Source organism: Solanum stenotomum, chromosome 2 (assembly GCF_019186545.1).
Source record: "Solanum stenotomum isolate F172 chromosome 2, ASM1918654v1, whole genome shotgun sequence".
NCBI lineage: Eukaryota > Viridiplantae > Streptophyta > Magnoliopsida > Solanales > Solanaceae > Solanum > Solanum stenotomum.
Genome location: NC_064283.1, coordinates 56,283,192 through 56,297,846, shown reverse-complemented (window position 1 = coordinate 56,297,846; position 14,655 = coordinate 56,283,192). Strand labels below are relative to the sequence as shown.

Genomic DNA, 14,655 nt, shown 5'->3' with positions numbered 1-14,655 from the left:
TAGAATTCTTTTTTAATTTTTTTATTTTCAAAACTAGTCTTCCCCTTTCATGAAGAGTTGTAACTTTTATGAAAAGTTGCGACTTTAATTAAGAGTTCCGACTTTTATAAAAAAAATGTGACTTTTATGAAAAATTGTGATTTTAATGAAGAGTTGTGACTTTAATAAAGAATTGCGACTTTTATTAAAAGTTGTGATCTTTTCGAAGGGTTGCAACTTTTTCAAATAATTATAACATTTTCGATAAGGCAAAATAAACATTTGTTGTCTATAAATAGAGGGATTTCCTCTCATTTTAAAACAACTAAAATTCTGAGCCTCTTCTTCTTCTTCACAATTAAATATTTGTGTATTTTGCTCCTGTTGAATGACTCACTAACACCATTGTTTATGTTACAGATCCTGACAGATTAATTTATGCTTATGTTATTAAGGATAAATGATAAGATGTAATAATTTTCATTTTCCTTTACATTATTAATGTTTGTTACTACCCAATCTTGTATATAAGATAATATAGTGTTTTAGTTTTAATGACTAATAAATTTTAAGTATTATTTTACAAATTTCGTAATATTAAATTTTCGTGCCAAGCCCGGGTAATCTTGCTAGTTTGTATATATATAGCAGATGGAAGAAATAAATGGGTGGGAAGTACTCCACACACCATTTGTTTGAGCAATTCCCAAATTGAGCTATAATGACGACAGTGGAGGAAGGTCCATTGCCATACAATTTATGGCGAGGAGAGAGCAGCAGCAGTTCTTCTTCTTCGAATCCATTAGATGCAGTACTATTTGGTGGAATCAGTTTGTTAATTGGAGTTTCATGCAGAACCCTCCTTCGCCGTACTACTATTCCCTATACCGTCGTTTTGCTCATAATTGGCATCGCTCTCGGCTCTCTCGGTTCGTATTTTCCTTCTCTCTTATGTGTGTACGTATTGTATGTCAACTGTTATATATCATGCTGCTCGCTTATGGGGGATTTGCTATGGAGTTCATGTCTACTATTTGTTTTTACGGAAGTATATGTGCTTCATTATCTGAAGGATCGCTTTGTTTACTGTTATCATGCTGCTCGCTTATGGGGGATGGGGTTAAGTAAGAACAATTAAGGATATTGATGATGATGATTGCTCCAAGAGCATGTAACATTTTCTCATTGACACATGGCGATTTAGAGCTTATAAGCACCTGGTTTTAAGAGAAAATGATAAAAATAAGCCAAAAAATAAAAGCCAATCCAAACAGGCTCTTTGCCCCATTTGTTTAAAGTTAAATTTTGGTATGCAGAGTTACCTGATACTTGTGCGGTAGAGGTAGCAGGTACCTGGTGTAATAGTTGAGGTTAGCATAATTGTATCTAGAATTTGGTAAAAAAGGTCAAACATAACCATTTATGAAAAAATTGAATAGAGTTCTAGTGAGAATGAACTCTAGGAAGGTAATAGAACTTTCCATATATCTAAGCTTTGGTGGACAGAATTATCCAGTACTTGTGCTTGTGGACTAGTAGAGATGTGCACAAGCTGGCTCGGACAACACCGTCATGAAAAAAGGAAGTAGAAGGCCTGTATCTCAATTCCAGTATGGCTGATAGAGATTTTCCGTGTTTTCTATGTGAATGAACCCTTCATATATGTTTGTGATCTTGTTTTGTACAGAAAAATTGGGGAATAAATAGACAGATTTCTTTGTCTTCTGAGCATGCTTTCTGTGATTCTTTCTTGATGGTTATTACTGCTCTAAGAGCATGGAACATTTTCTTATGGACATGAACTAGCATTTTTTCAATCTATTGTCTATTCTTAAGTGTCACTGTTGTTTGAATGTGTACAGTCATGTTGTGGTGCCTAACTGTTCTCGTATTTGGCTATTTATTTCTTTACTTACTTTCCTTTTTAAATTTAGAATTTGGGAGTATTTATCGACTGGGAAAGCTTGGGAATGGAATTCGAATATGTAAGTATAATTCAAATGTCTCTTTCAAATTTCTTAAATTTTAAAAATTCGAGGATGACGTAAAATCATTTTGCAATTGTGAATACCTCTCATTATCTTATAAAGGTATATGCTTGTCGAATTGCTGCAACAGGGGCAGATATAGATGCTGATCTTCTATTAGCTGTTTTCCTCCCTATACTGATTTTTGAGGGTGCATTCTCCATGGAGGTGCACCAAATAAAGGTTCTCTTCTCCTTAATTTTCATTCTATATAATCTCAAGGCTCTAGTTGCCGGTTGCTTGACTATATGCTTTAAGTTATTATGTCTACTTTTTTTACTTTGTATAAGCGAATGGAATATGTTGTTCATATCTTTAATATTAGCTGGCTTTGACAGAAATGTATGGCACAAATGCTTTTGCTTGCTGGACCTGGTGTATTGATTTCAACAGTCCTGATTGGAGCTGCTGTGAAGGTATACAAAGAAACTGTTTTTTCTGGAAGTGGTTTCACACTTGCTCAAACATTCATATGTTTCTACAGCTTGTTTTTCCATTTGACTGGAACTGGAAGACATCATTATTGTTGGGGGCAATTCTTAGTGCTACTGATCCTGTGGCTGTTGTCGCTTTGCTTAAGGATCTCGGTGCTAGTAAAAAGTTGAGCACGATCGTTGAAGGAGAATCTATGATGAACGACGGGTATAAACAATTGTTTCTCCGTGTAATTTCTCATGGTTCCCCTATATTTCATATTCATGTGCACATTTTTGGATGACCAAAATTTTCCACATAGAAAGTGGACCTTCAGCCCCATGTTCTGTTTTTCAGTTTATGTTCCATTTATATATACACTGATTATTTTTGTCCACCTCTCTTCCTCCAATCATGTTTCCAGGGCAGCTATTGTGGTTTACCAGCTTTTCTATCGAATGGTTCTTGGGAAAAGTTCTGGCTGCATTGCAGTGCTGGAATATCTTGCAGAAGGCTCACTTGGATCGTAGGTATCATTATCTGGTTGGGTAATAACTTTGTGCTATTGTAGTTGAACTTAACTTACTCTTTTACTGCTACAGTGTCATGATCGGACTTGTGTTTGGCATAGCATCTCTTCTCTGGCTTCGGTTTATATACAATGACACACTGACAGACTTTTCGTTGGCTCTTACTGTGAGCTACATTGCTTACTACACAGTATGTACCTTGCTGATTTGAATCAGTTGTTATTTACATGCACTCAAGCTGCATATTGTCTTTCTAAATACTGGACGTGATATTTTGCAATTAACTTGTTTCTAATTGTTTCATTTTGGATTCATATGATTATCAGATTGATTATTGATATCTACCCTTTGATGTGACATTCTATTATTCATCCCCTCCAGAAAATTTAAGATATTATAATTTGTAGGAAATAGTGATATTCGAGGATGGGGAAACCACTAAGGTTCCCCTTCTATATCTGTGGAGGGAGGGTTCGACAATGTACCCACTCTCCAAAATGTAGGTTGTGAGGAAGATCCCAGGCCAGCTGGATTTCTTTATCACCCAAATAGGAAAAGTTTCTAAAAAGTCACTGTGTTTGTGAGCAAGATCACATACAGCATGATAAGTGCTTCACATTAGGGGAACGCAAGTCAGGCAATTGCTTAGTATCGTGTCTGGATTTCATCAGATTTTTTGACCTTTGGAAATTTATTCCATCTTTGTAAGCTTAACACATCTGATGATCTTTCTCTTCGGAATATAGAAGGTTAGGTAATATATAATGCTTTCAGATACTGGATACAATTTGGTTGAATATTCTTGATTTAAGCCAACACATAGATGTTTTAAATGCATTCTCTCTCTCTCACACCCACACACCCACACCCACACCCATACATACACAGACATTATATCATTACATGTATCACACCCACACCCATACATACACAGACATGATTATTTCATTACATGTATACAATTCAAACATTAGATGCATATAACAGACATAACAGACATTCCTAATAACATGGATCAATATATATATATATATATATGCATGCATGCATGCTTGCATACATACAATTATGTCCAATATCTTAGGAACGAAGTTAGAATCTGCTCTTTGCCTTTATATTCACACTAAGCTAGTCATTTGCTCTTAAATTGTTGTTGGATGTGCTCAATGTATCATACACCTCCTCCCTTTCCCCCTTCCTAAAAAACTAGAAAAAAGAATCGCGGGCATGATGGTTCAGAAACAGAGAGGGACAGAAGACTATAACTTGAAATGTGTTCAACTAGAAATCTTTCTGGATTTGACATATTATGAAGTCAGTAATCACTACATCCTTCATTGAATTAATAGACACCACTTTCATAATGTGCTGCACTTCTTGACGTACAGTTTCAAGAAGTGTGACGTTGTAAAATTATCAATTTTTTTGACAACATTTTGATATGCACGATAATTTTCATATTTTTGTTGATAGCATATTGACAAGCATGATTTATTAAGGGTTAATCAAAAAAAGTACTCAAGTCTAATACCTCTTTGATGACTTTTTTAGTAATCTAAGATCTTTGACCCGCTTCATTGTACATAATTTTGTAAATCAACCAAGTACATGGTATCATCAAATCTTTCAGTATTAAAAAGATCTTCCCTACTGCTCTCTACTTTAAAGGGTGACACGTTCCAAAATATGTTTATTTGCTAATTCGAGGAGATATTGTTTTTGCTTTTTCCTTAGCTTTTTGATAGTTCCATTGAAATCCTATGTGTTTCTTCCAGTTCCATATGTACACCTTTAACCGGATTTTAATGCCTTATTATTGCTTATAGGCTCAAGAGGAAGCTGAAGCTTCTGGTATCTTGACTCTCGTGGCACTAGGGATGTAAGTTGTGTACTTCACTCCTCTTGCACATTCAGACATTTGTGCGGTAAAGTGTGTAATTTGGTCTCTGATACTGAAACCTATTAATAGGGTTTTTGCAATGTCAAAGGATACCCATAGAGCTGGGGGGAAGCAGAGCATGCATGAGTTTTGGTATGTTTCTTTCATTGTGATATCCATTAGCTAGATATAGATCTGTGTAGCAAACCAATGTATAGTGTGATAACTATTACACAGATTTGAGCATTGCCAGTACCTAATTGTTGCTCTGTTTTGTTGAGGTATTATTATAGATAATGTCTTCTAGGTGAGGCATATCTAACAGATGTATCTAGGGGAATATGTTGTAAAATCATAAGGTTGGAGTACATATACTATGAACAGATGTATCTAGGGGAATATGCTGCTACTGCTACTGCTACAACAACCCTACCCCTACCTTTCCTGCAACTACTCTCTTTGTGAACTCTTTGACTTTCCTAAATGAAGTGTTACAGGTTTCAGAAGTTGTCTTTTGTGACTCCTTCCAGCATTGGTTCTCTCACTCTGTTCTTTAAGGATCTTTTGCGCATTGTTCCTCTCATCCTGTGGTTTATGTGTATTTTTTGATAGGACTGCCTAAAACATCATGTTTAAATCATGTGGATCTTAATAGCTTACTTATTATTCAAAACCATGACCAAATAATTATTTTGTTTTGGCTCCTTCTCTGTTTACTGCCTTGCTCTGAGATAGAAGAAAAGGGGGGGGGGGGGGGGGGGGGNGCGCTAGAGTTGAACTATTTTTTATACTTAATTTTTCCCACTAATTCTTTTGCAGGGAAATGATTGCCTACATTGCGAATACTTTAATATTCATATTGAGGTAAGACTCAGTAGCAGTCCATTATAGAAACTAATGTTGTTTCTTTTCTTTTGTCTTAAACTCATTTTGTTCCTTTCTATGGTACTTAAGGAGATTTCCTGTTGTTGTATGCTATCTCCAATTAAAGCAATAGATCTTATTGCATTTGTTATTGTGCTACTCTTTTCTCAGGGAGTTGTATTTCCCCATTTTCCCTATATTAATATCTAGTAAGTAGTGTTGTTAACACTTCCTGTTCTAAGCGTACCTGAAGGTCTCTTGGTGCATGGTTGGTTATTATCCTTTTTTTTTTGGTTATTGAATCAATAATGTTTCTCATATGCTCACTTCTGACAGCGGAGTTATCATAGCTCAAAGCATCTTCAGTATCGGATATCTCGACAACAATACAGGTAGTTCTTCCCCCTGTATTTATTATGTAATACTTCACTTTTTGTAGATGGTTAACAACTGTTTTCCTATTAGTTGAAGTGTGTGGTACGTGCTGCACATCACAATAAGTTGGCAAGCGTCCTGATTTTGGCACCCAATTGAGTAACTAGAAGAGTCTCAGTCATTTCTTAAATCATTTTCTTGAGAATCACAAGTAGTTGGTACTTTAGGAAGTGCTGGAACTTGGACGGTAAACGTCGTGAGACTCATGTCCTGAGCCGATCGCTCTCCTGTTTCTGAATGTTGAATAATCACATTATTAGAAGGAAAACAATTAAGTACTTTGGTTAATTTTTAATGGCTATTAAATAATAAGGGAATTTAGAAAAATAGAGAACGTCGGACAAGGATGTTGAAGTAGTAGGTTGAGTAATTCCTATCAGTTACAGGAGTAATAAGTTGATTAATCAAGATCATTGAAGGTTAGAAACAAGGAGTATGAAAGTGGGACATAGCCTTTGGTTGTCGGACATGTGACCAGATGCATCTGAGTAAAAAATCTAGAACTCAATCAGGAGGATTTCCTGAGAAAAACCAGAGTGATGAGATCCTAGGGAGACAGCAAGTTGAGGTATTTGTCACTGGACATTTCAGGAGATGCATATATTGATCACATTTCACATTTTTATATTGAAATAACCAACTAACAAATTGCCAGAACCACTGACCAGCACCAAGAGTATGGTCTGAGAGAAAGCTGACCTTGGGAAAGATAAAGCAAACGAAATTAGCAGATTGGCAGTCCAAAAGTATTGGAAGAACAAACAGACCGACTGCGGCACCAACTAGCGTTCCAGTATCAAACGGAAGTGCCGACCAAAGGCCAAAGACTAAGCACAGTTTCAACCTTATAAATCTAAAGCTTTAGATGGAAAGAAACCAGAGAATACATAAAGGCAGCAACCAATGCAAAGCCTGCAATTAACCAACAATGAACACCGGCGAAATCTTAGCTAACAACAAAGACTAGGCTATGATACCATATGAAGCCATAGATTTGGCGGAAAACTATCTTTATTAGGTTGTGCATATCAATAATATTAGTTGTAGTGTTATTTACATGAAGAACAAAATAGTGGGTATATACACTTAGGTTTCTAATTTATTTACTATTTATTATTTAACAGACCAAAGAAAGGGGGAAACAGGTAAAGACCCAAAGAATTACCATTGATGCTCATATGCATCACACCTCAGGTTAGGTGTTGTTGAGCACCTGTCTAGTTTGTGAGATCCCTCCTTAGATGCATTCTTATTGAGATTTTCTGAACATTTTTCTTAGATTCTTTCCACTACAATAAATTTTCCAGATCAAGAAAATTTCTTTTATTTACATAGTAATAATGCAGGGAGATCATGGGGCTATGTCTTTCTTCTCTATATCATTCTTCAAGTAGCTCGAACCATAGTTGTTTTTGCGTTCTATCCTGCCCTTTGCTACTTCGGTTATGGTTTGAATTGGAAAGAAGCTATCATCATCATATGGTCTGGTTTGAGAGGAGCTGTTGGTTTGGCACTCTCCCTATCTATTAAAGTAAGCCCTTCTCTGCTCACTTCTGATTCCATATGGTTTCCTGTATCATTTAACTTGAGGCTTAGATTCAAATGTGCACCGAAGATATATTATCATTTTGTGTTGAGAATAATTTTTACTTTCATTACTTTCTTGTCTAGTATGATTTGTACTGGTATGAAATATACTCCTAAGATAATAGGGTGTATAATGTGTAGATACCAGTACAGTATTCTGCTCCATTAAGTACTGATGCACTTTTCGGATTGCTTTTATTGGTAGGTATACCCCCCTCCCCCCAAAAAAAATAAAATAAAACTAAAGTATAAATAAATAAAAATAATAGTAAAAATAAAATAAAATGGAGGCTTGCTGCTTCAATTTAATTTGAAGCGACAGACTAAGCGGTTAAACTCAGTATTTATGGAGAAGATACCTTTGATTTGATATCGTACATCAATTAGAGTTAGAGCAATAGGACTTATCACCGAGTAACCTAATTGTTTGAGAGCATAAGAAGCTGATCATTTTCTCACTTGTTTGTCAAGCTTTATGAAGCATATCCACAACGTAGGCGCTGGAAGAGGGATGATATATTTTCTTTTACTTAATAACATTTACACATGGTTTTCTTTCTTAATATCCAGGAAGCTAGTGGTGATCCAAAGTATCTCAGCTCAGAAACTGGAGCTATGGTATGTTTTTATTGACGAACGATTGCAATATAGCAACAGTTCATTTGCCCTGCTTTTGGAACTCATTGATTCATTGCCATAATTTACTTGTAGTTTTTAAGCATCTATTGAAGTTAAGCTATCAACTTTCTTTGACATGCAACTGAAACTCTTTTCTTTATGGTACAGTTTGTTTTCCTCACTGGTGGAAGTGTGTTACTGACACTCATTATCAATGGATCTACCACACAATTACTTCTAAGTCTCTTTGGTATGGATGCTCTATCAGAAAGTGAGGTAAAGTTCTGGTGTAATTGAAGTTCTCTTGTATTGAGGAACTTACCTGCCCTTGATATTGTGATTCATGATGTCATTTTATTTAGTTTCACGTTGAGTGTTCAATATCAGTAATTACCCTTTTCATTGAAAACTTGAAGGTGCTACCTGTGCTTTTGTGTATATTAAATCTTAGCAATCAGCTTTTTGGTGTTATGGATTGAGAGGAATCAATGATGTTCGGGGAAAAGGAACATTTTTTACATAACTTGAAATATAAGTTCCTGTATTTAGTAATTATGTGCAGAATTCTCCAATTTTTTTTGGAATGTATAACTTGATAGACTTGGTAACATCACTGCACGAAGTTGGATGTGAACTAACCTACGCTCCGCTTGTACTAATCCAAAGCATCACCTTATTGTTGCCTTTCTCTATTTTATAAGATTGCGTTTACTTAAAAAGTGAGTACTATGCTACCTGCATGTCTTCAAACCATCGCATCCTCTGATCCTCACTTTGTTCATGGCCTTTGTAAGCCTCTCAATGCACAAGGATCATCAGTTTGAACTCATATTAGTCCTATTTCCTGATAATATATTTTCACGTAAATATGAAAAGAAATATCTGTAGAGAATTAACGGTCAAAATTATATCTGCAGAGAATTAGCTAGTTCATTCTGGTCTTTGTTAGATTCAAATATGTGGCAAATTACTAAGAAACATACCCGGTGTACTCAACCACTGCTTGTATATCCATATTTGAGATGTGGTCTTTTGTTGCGAGAGCCATCCTGCTTATAGTACAATTTGTTTCAGAAAATCATGGTCAATTATGCAAAGCATCAACTATTGAGAAAAGCTGAAGACTTTTCCCGAATCTGTAGTGGAAGCAATAATCCTTTTGATTGGATAACTGTTGGAGGTTACGCCACATGCATAAAAGATGTCTGTGAAGACACAGTTTGGCCTCCCTGTACCACCAATCATGGCTATCTAGAAATAAATGATATGAAGACTATGAGAGTATGCTTTCTGAAAGGTCAGCAACTGCATCCAGACTAGTTGCTCTATAGTTTGCTCTTACAACCTTTCTGGTGTCTGGTACCTGCATTTCTCATCTGGGCTTTCAGCTTCCCCCTTGCTTTCTTTTGTAAGTGTTGCATATCAGATATTGCTTCTCTGATCTATTTGATTGATAGGTTATTGATGTTGTACATTGATCATGAACTAGGGCCCTTATTTTGTAAGTTAAACTTAAAATATTTTCAGTCTGTTCCTATGAAAGACCTGCATGTTCTTCTCCTCCAAAATCCAAGGAATATAAGGAATTGAAGAGTTAGAAAGCAGTGTGAAGTTCTCTAATAAGCTGAACCTTGACTATTTTGACCATTTTTTACATCAGGACCCGATTGGTAGGGGATACTGTGAGCTTACATCATGCAGAAATTTGCTTCTAGAACATTTTTCTTCTTTACTGTATCTCTGCATCCCTTCTTGGTAACGTTTCAATATTTCATTAAAAACTAGAGCCTCTATTTTCCTCTGCTAATAGGAGTAAGCATGCAATTCCATCTTGTCCATAAATCTTAAACACATACATGCGATCTTGAAGTTTTGCCACCTCGAAAATCCTAATAGATAAGTAAGGCGGTTCACTTGATTTCTTTTTGTTCTTCATTTAAATATTCACCCTGTGGACTTTATTCAAGTTGACACTTCTTTTCTCCTTTTGTCTTCCATTCTTAATGCCTTTACATGAGGCTTCAGTTATTTGCATTTGGTTTTGCTACAGCTACTCGTGAGGCTTACTGGTCAACATTCAACGAGGGGAGGATAACTGAATCCAGTATCAGTGTTTTGATGGAGTCAATAGATGAGGCAATCGATCTGGCGAATCAGGGATTACATGACTGGAATTATATTTCTACTCGCCTCAAGTTTCCAGGATATTATAAATTCTTCGGCACAAGTGTTTGTCCTCCCAGACTGACAAGGTGGTTTGTGCTAAAGAAATTACAGGATAGTTGTCATATATGCTCTGCATTTATCCATGCTCACAGAATCGCAAGACAGCTTCTTCTTGACTATACTGGTAAGAGTGAGTACCATCTTCAGATAAAAAGAATGTGGCTGATACAGTAGGTAGACATTGCGGAGTAGTTCTTATATGTAATCAGATTCTAACAGCAATGGTTTTGTATGTGTACTTTTTCTTTCTTAACATCAAATGCCAAACTCCTACTCTTTGAGAGTTGTGCCTCCTGTTCGTAAGAGGTCCTTTTTTCCCCTTGTGTCTTTGCCTTCCTTTGTTGCACAACTCTAATGTGAATCTAAGTCTTCGTGGATCTGGGAGTTGTGGAGTTGGCTCCTGAAGTCATCTAACAATCTCTCTACATTTTAAAGGTGATAATGGAAATGCTGCAATAGTTGTTGCTGAAAGTGAAGTCGAAGAACTAGAAGCAAGGAAGTTTCTAGAAAATGTCAAGAATTCAATGCCTGAGGTTTGTGAATGTTTTTGTGGTAATCATGCATTGTAGCTCTTGTTTAGATAGCTCATTGACCAATTGATTGTCAAGAGTTCGCAACATGGTTTTCTTAAATTCACGTCTACTTGCTGGAATATAACACTATGCATGCTCTGCAGTTGTTCGAATTAGAGGATGATGAGTTGCGCATCTGAGCTTCCTTCCTTCTGACCAGAGTGGGTCGCTCAAATGTTAATCTCCCTCCACCTCCAATCTTGAGGTTGTGGGTTTGACTTTTGAGTCACCGAGGGAGTGGAGTGCGGAACTCCTGGGGAGGGGTCAAAAAAAGTATCTAAAGACAATGTGCAAAATCATCCTATGAGCAATTTTCTTATAAAAAAAATTAAAACCATGCAAGCTAATCAGACACGTTCATCTAAATTAACCCTTTTAATTCTGTCCATTCTAGATCATACATCAAACCGAATCAAGGCAAGTTACATTTTCAATGCTGAAGTGTCTGGATAAATGTCTCAGTAATATGGAGAAAGATGGGATTTTAACTGAGAAAGTTGTGCTACATGTACATGATTTGCTTCAGGTAACTGTATTTCATGCGTCAATTTCCAGCGCCATAGCATTGTTTTTGAGTTATGCTTATTGAATTATTTTTATTGTGTATAAATGTTTTTCAACTCCAAACTAGAATGACCTTGAAAAGCTCTTGAGAAGTCCTCCTTCAGTAAGGATCCCAAAGCCAAGAGATGTTCTAAGTATACATCCTTTGTTGGCAAACCTTTCTCCTGCTATTCAAAGTGATTTGGAATGCTCCGTGAACAGTATATTGAAGACACCAGGTTGTACACTCTACACCAAGGGTTCCAAGCTGACAAGTGTTTGGCTGATAGGAAATGGATCAGTTAGGGTAAGTAAAGGATGCATAAAGCATCTATCCAAGAATCTATATTTCCAGATAGCTAGCATTAATTGTATTTATGTTTGGTCATTGAAAAAACTTTCCTTCTTTCTTCTCCAGTCGAGAAGGAGCCCTTTTCCTATTCATTGTCATGTGGATTCAACATATCATCGAGGAAGTGTTTTAGGTCTATATGAGGCTCTTGTCGGAAAGCCATATTTGAGCGATATGGTGACAGATTCTGTGGCTCTCTGTGTCGAAATTAAGCTGGAGTTGATCATTTCAGTACTGGCCCGTGGAAATGGCGTAGAAGAACTGTTGTGGAAGGTGATCTTTGACAATCTTTCCACGACTCTAAGTGCAACTCAAGCATTTATGTTATCAGAAACGTCACAAATAAGTACTGTTGTAGTTGAATGTAGATGAGAAAATGCTGCTGTCTAGAGTGGCTTCAGATAACTGAATTTTACTTTCTATTTATAAATCAAAGGTTTCATTTATATATATATAATTAATGAAAAAGGAAAAGTTTCGCTATTTAGTTTGACAAGTTCTTCATAAACAAGGTACAATATTTTCGGAATTTAATGATCAATCTCATGTGCAGGAGTGCACCATTGTTGTGTCTAAGCTCTTGGCGCCTGATATGTTTAAGAAATTCTCAATGCAAGAAGTAAGAAGTATTGTTGATGAGAGATCAGTCATGAATACTTTCTCAAGTCAAGAAGTAATAGAAACTTCTCATCATTCTATCAACTTCCTGTTAAGTGGTTGCTTGAGAGATCAAAGTACCAAACAACTTATTGAGTGCCCAGCAGTATTACCATGTTCCATTTTGAGTGAAAGCATCCCGTACAGCAGCGCCAATGGAACGGGTAGGTCTCCTCATCTGAACTGTTAATATCAAAGTTTAATTCCTTGTTAGTTTGAACATTAACACTCAGCAGAAAAAGTGATTTTTCTTCATCTTCTTTGTTGAGACTGTCACATCGTCAAATGCTCATTAGCCTGTACGCTTCTTCGTGCTGTTTATAAACTTTGCTGTCATAAGGTTCTACTCTAGTAAGGTTGTTTTTCCATTGACTGGATGCTCATGAATAAATGTTTGCTAAAGAAAAGAAAGAAAGAAAATGGTTGTAGAACTTACCCGACCGCTGGTTGTCTCCTACTATTAGTTGACTTCTTTCTTGCTTTAAGCAAATACTTAGAACCTTAGGGAAGTAACTATCAAGGGTGTCTTCCTTGAAGTATTCCTGTAGTATGGTTTTCTAACTTAGATGCTTGGTGCTTTTGTAGCTGAGAGTTCTGGATCATGTTCTTATTCAAAGTACAAAGTTGTGAAACCAGCAAGGATAGTTCGAATAGACATTTCAGCAGTATGAGAGTTGGCCATGCAAAACTTTAGAAAGAAGCAAAAATTGGTAAGCCAAGGAGATAACACAATGTCTAACATTGAATTGCGTGGATTAGTTGGTCGTAGCTTTTTCATCTTTCAAGAGTGTACTTGCTGTCGTTCTATGACTTCACTTTTCCATCACGAAAAAGCTGTAAAGTTACTTGGCTTCATTATTTTCTATGCCGGGGCTAAGATTGTATGCCCATTCTATTTCTGATGTCAGTGCAATTTACACTGCTTGATAATTTATGTAAAAAGTCTGCAGTTGCAATTTTAGTATATACTCCTTCATTGTACTGCTTAAAAATCAAGGTATAAAACCATTGCATGTTTGAGTTTTCCTCCGGAGTTCTACACTGTGTGTGACCAAATGTTAAGCTTTTTCAGCAAGTGGAAACTTCACTCTTGGAGTTTTTGCATGTCTGCACTTTCTTTCACCATGAAAATTAGCAACATGTATATATTTCTGTCTGGATTCTTAACAGGGTTGCTATTGTATATTCCATTGTTTCTTTTGTTATAATAGATATTGAATACTCATCTGATCAACACTCATCTTTACTACTTGTGTACTGCTTATGGAATTTAATTCCATGGGATTGTGCTATTGGACGATCTCATCCGTTCACATATTGCACAAACATGTTTTTGATTTCTTCGGATAAATACATGATTCTGTTTGTGCACATTTCAGTAAATCGACTATTGGCTCTACAACGATTGTTAAACGTTACAAATATTCATCTATATATGGTTAACATTCATTTTTAAGGACAAGTTCCTACAAAGTAAAGTAATTTAGTTTGAACTTATTGAAGTGTGCAACCATCTCATCTAAAACTTAAGTTGTTAGAGAAAACACACTTTTATTATTTAAATGTTTTCTCAACACGCCTCCTCACGTGTGGACCTTATTATTTTTTTTCATGAATCAAATATGTGGAAATTCTTTTTAATATGGGTGACTATGAGATTCAATCTCAGGACATTTGTCTGCTCATATATCATGGTATGCCTTGATTACTTAATTGTATTCTCCATAGAACTTTTAGGAGCTGTTTATTTTAAAGGAAATTCATAGAGTGCTGTGATGGTCGATTATTTTACTTGAAGTATTATACTTGTTATTTTTCAAGGGAAAAAAAGTTATCTTCTGCTCTCCCTGTCTAGGTTGGTAAAGGGCCGGTGGATTACCTAGAAGCTAAGTCGAAGATCTCGGTGGTTTTGTGAGTGGTTGATAAACTGTGTGCAAATTCAACCTATGTTGCTTGGACTCTTCAAAAATGT

General features: G+C 36.1%; 1 protein-coding gene across 2 annotated transcripts; it reads left to right on the top strand.

The window, feature by feature from the left end:
• The first annotated feature begins 655 nt into the window (after positions 1 to 655).
• Positions 656 to 13,644, top strand: LOC125856685 (sodium/hydrogen exchanger 8-like). 2 transcript variants are annotated; one of them, XM_049536291.1, is made up of 22 exons: positions 656 to 908; positions 1,914 to 1,964; positions 2,098 to 2,189; positions 2,345 to 2,422; positions 2,491 to 2,648; positions 2,845 to 2,946; positions 3,023 to 3,140; positions 4,777 to 4,829; positions 4,920 to 4,982; positions 5,649 to 5,693; positions 6,030 to 6,085; positions 7,475 to 7,659; positions 8,286 to 8,333; positions 8,502 to 8,609; positions 9,408 to 9,630; positions 10,384 to 10,683; positions 10,995 to 11,092; positions 11,526 to 11,657; positions 11,763 to 11,981; positions 12,093 to 12,299; positions 12,580 to 12,847; positions 13,269 to 13,644. In XM_049536291.1, exons 1-22 carry the CDS (start codon positions 701 to 703, stop codon positions 13,352 to 13,354), a joined length of 2,898 nt encoding a protein of 965 aa, XP_049392248.1. In that variant the 5' UTR covers positions 656 to 700; the 3' UTR covers positions 13,355 to 13,644. The 2 variants fall into 2 exon arrangements, with proteins under 2 accessions (XP_049392248.1, XP_049392249.1); XM_049536292.1 differs by lacking the exon at positions 656 to 908 and having other exon boundaries at positions 2,332 to 2,422.
• Positions 13,645 to 14,655: the final 1,011 nt, after the last annotated feature.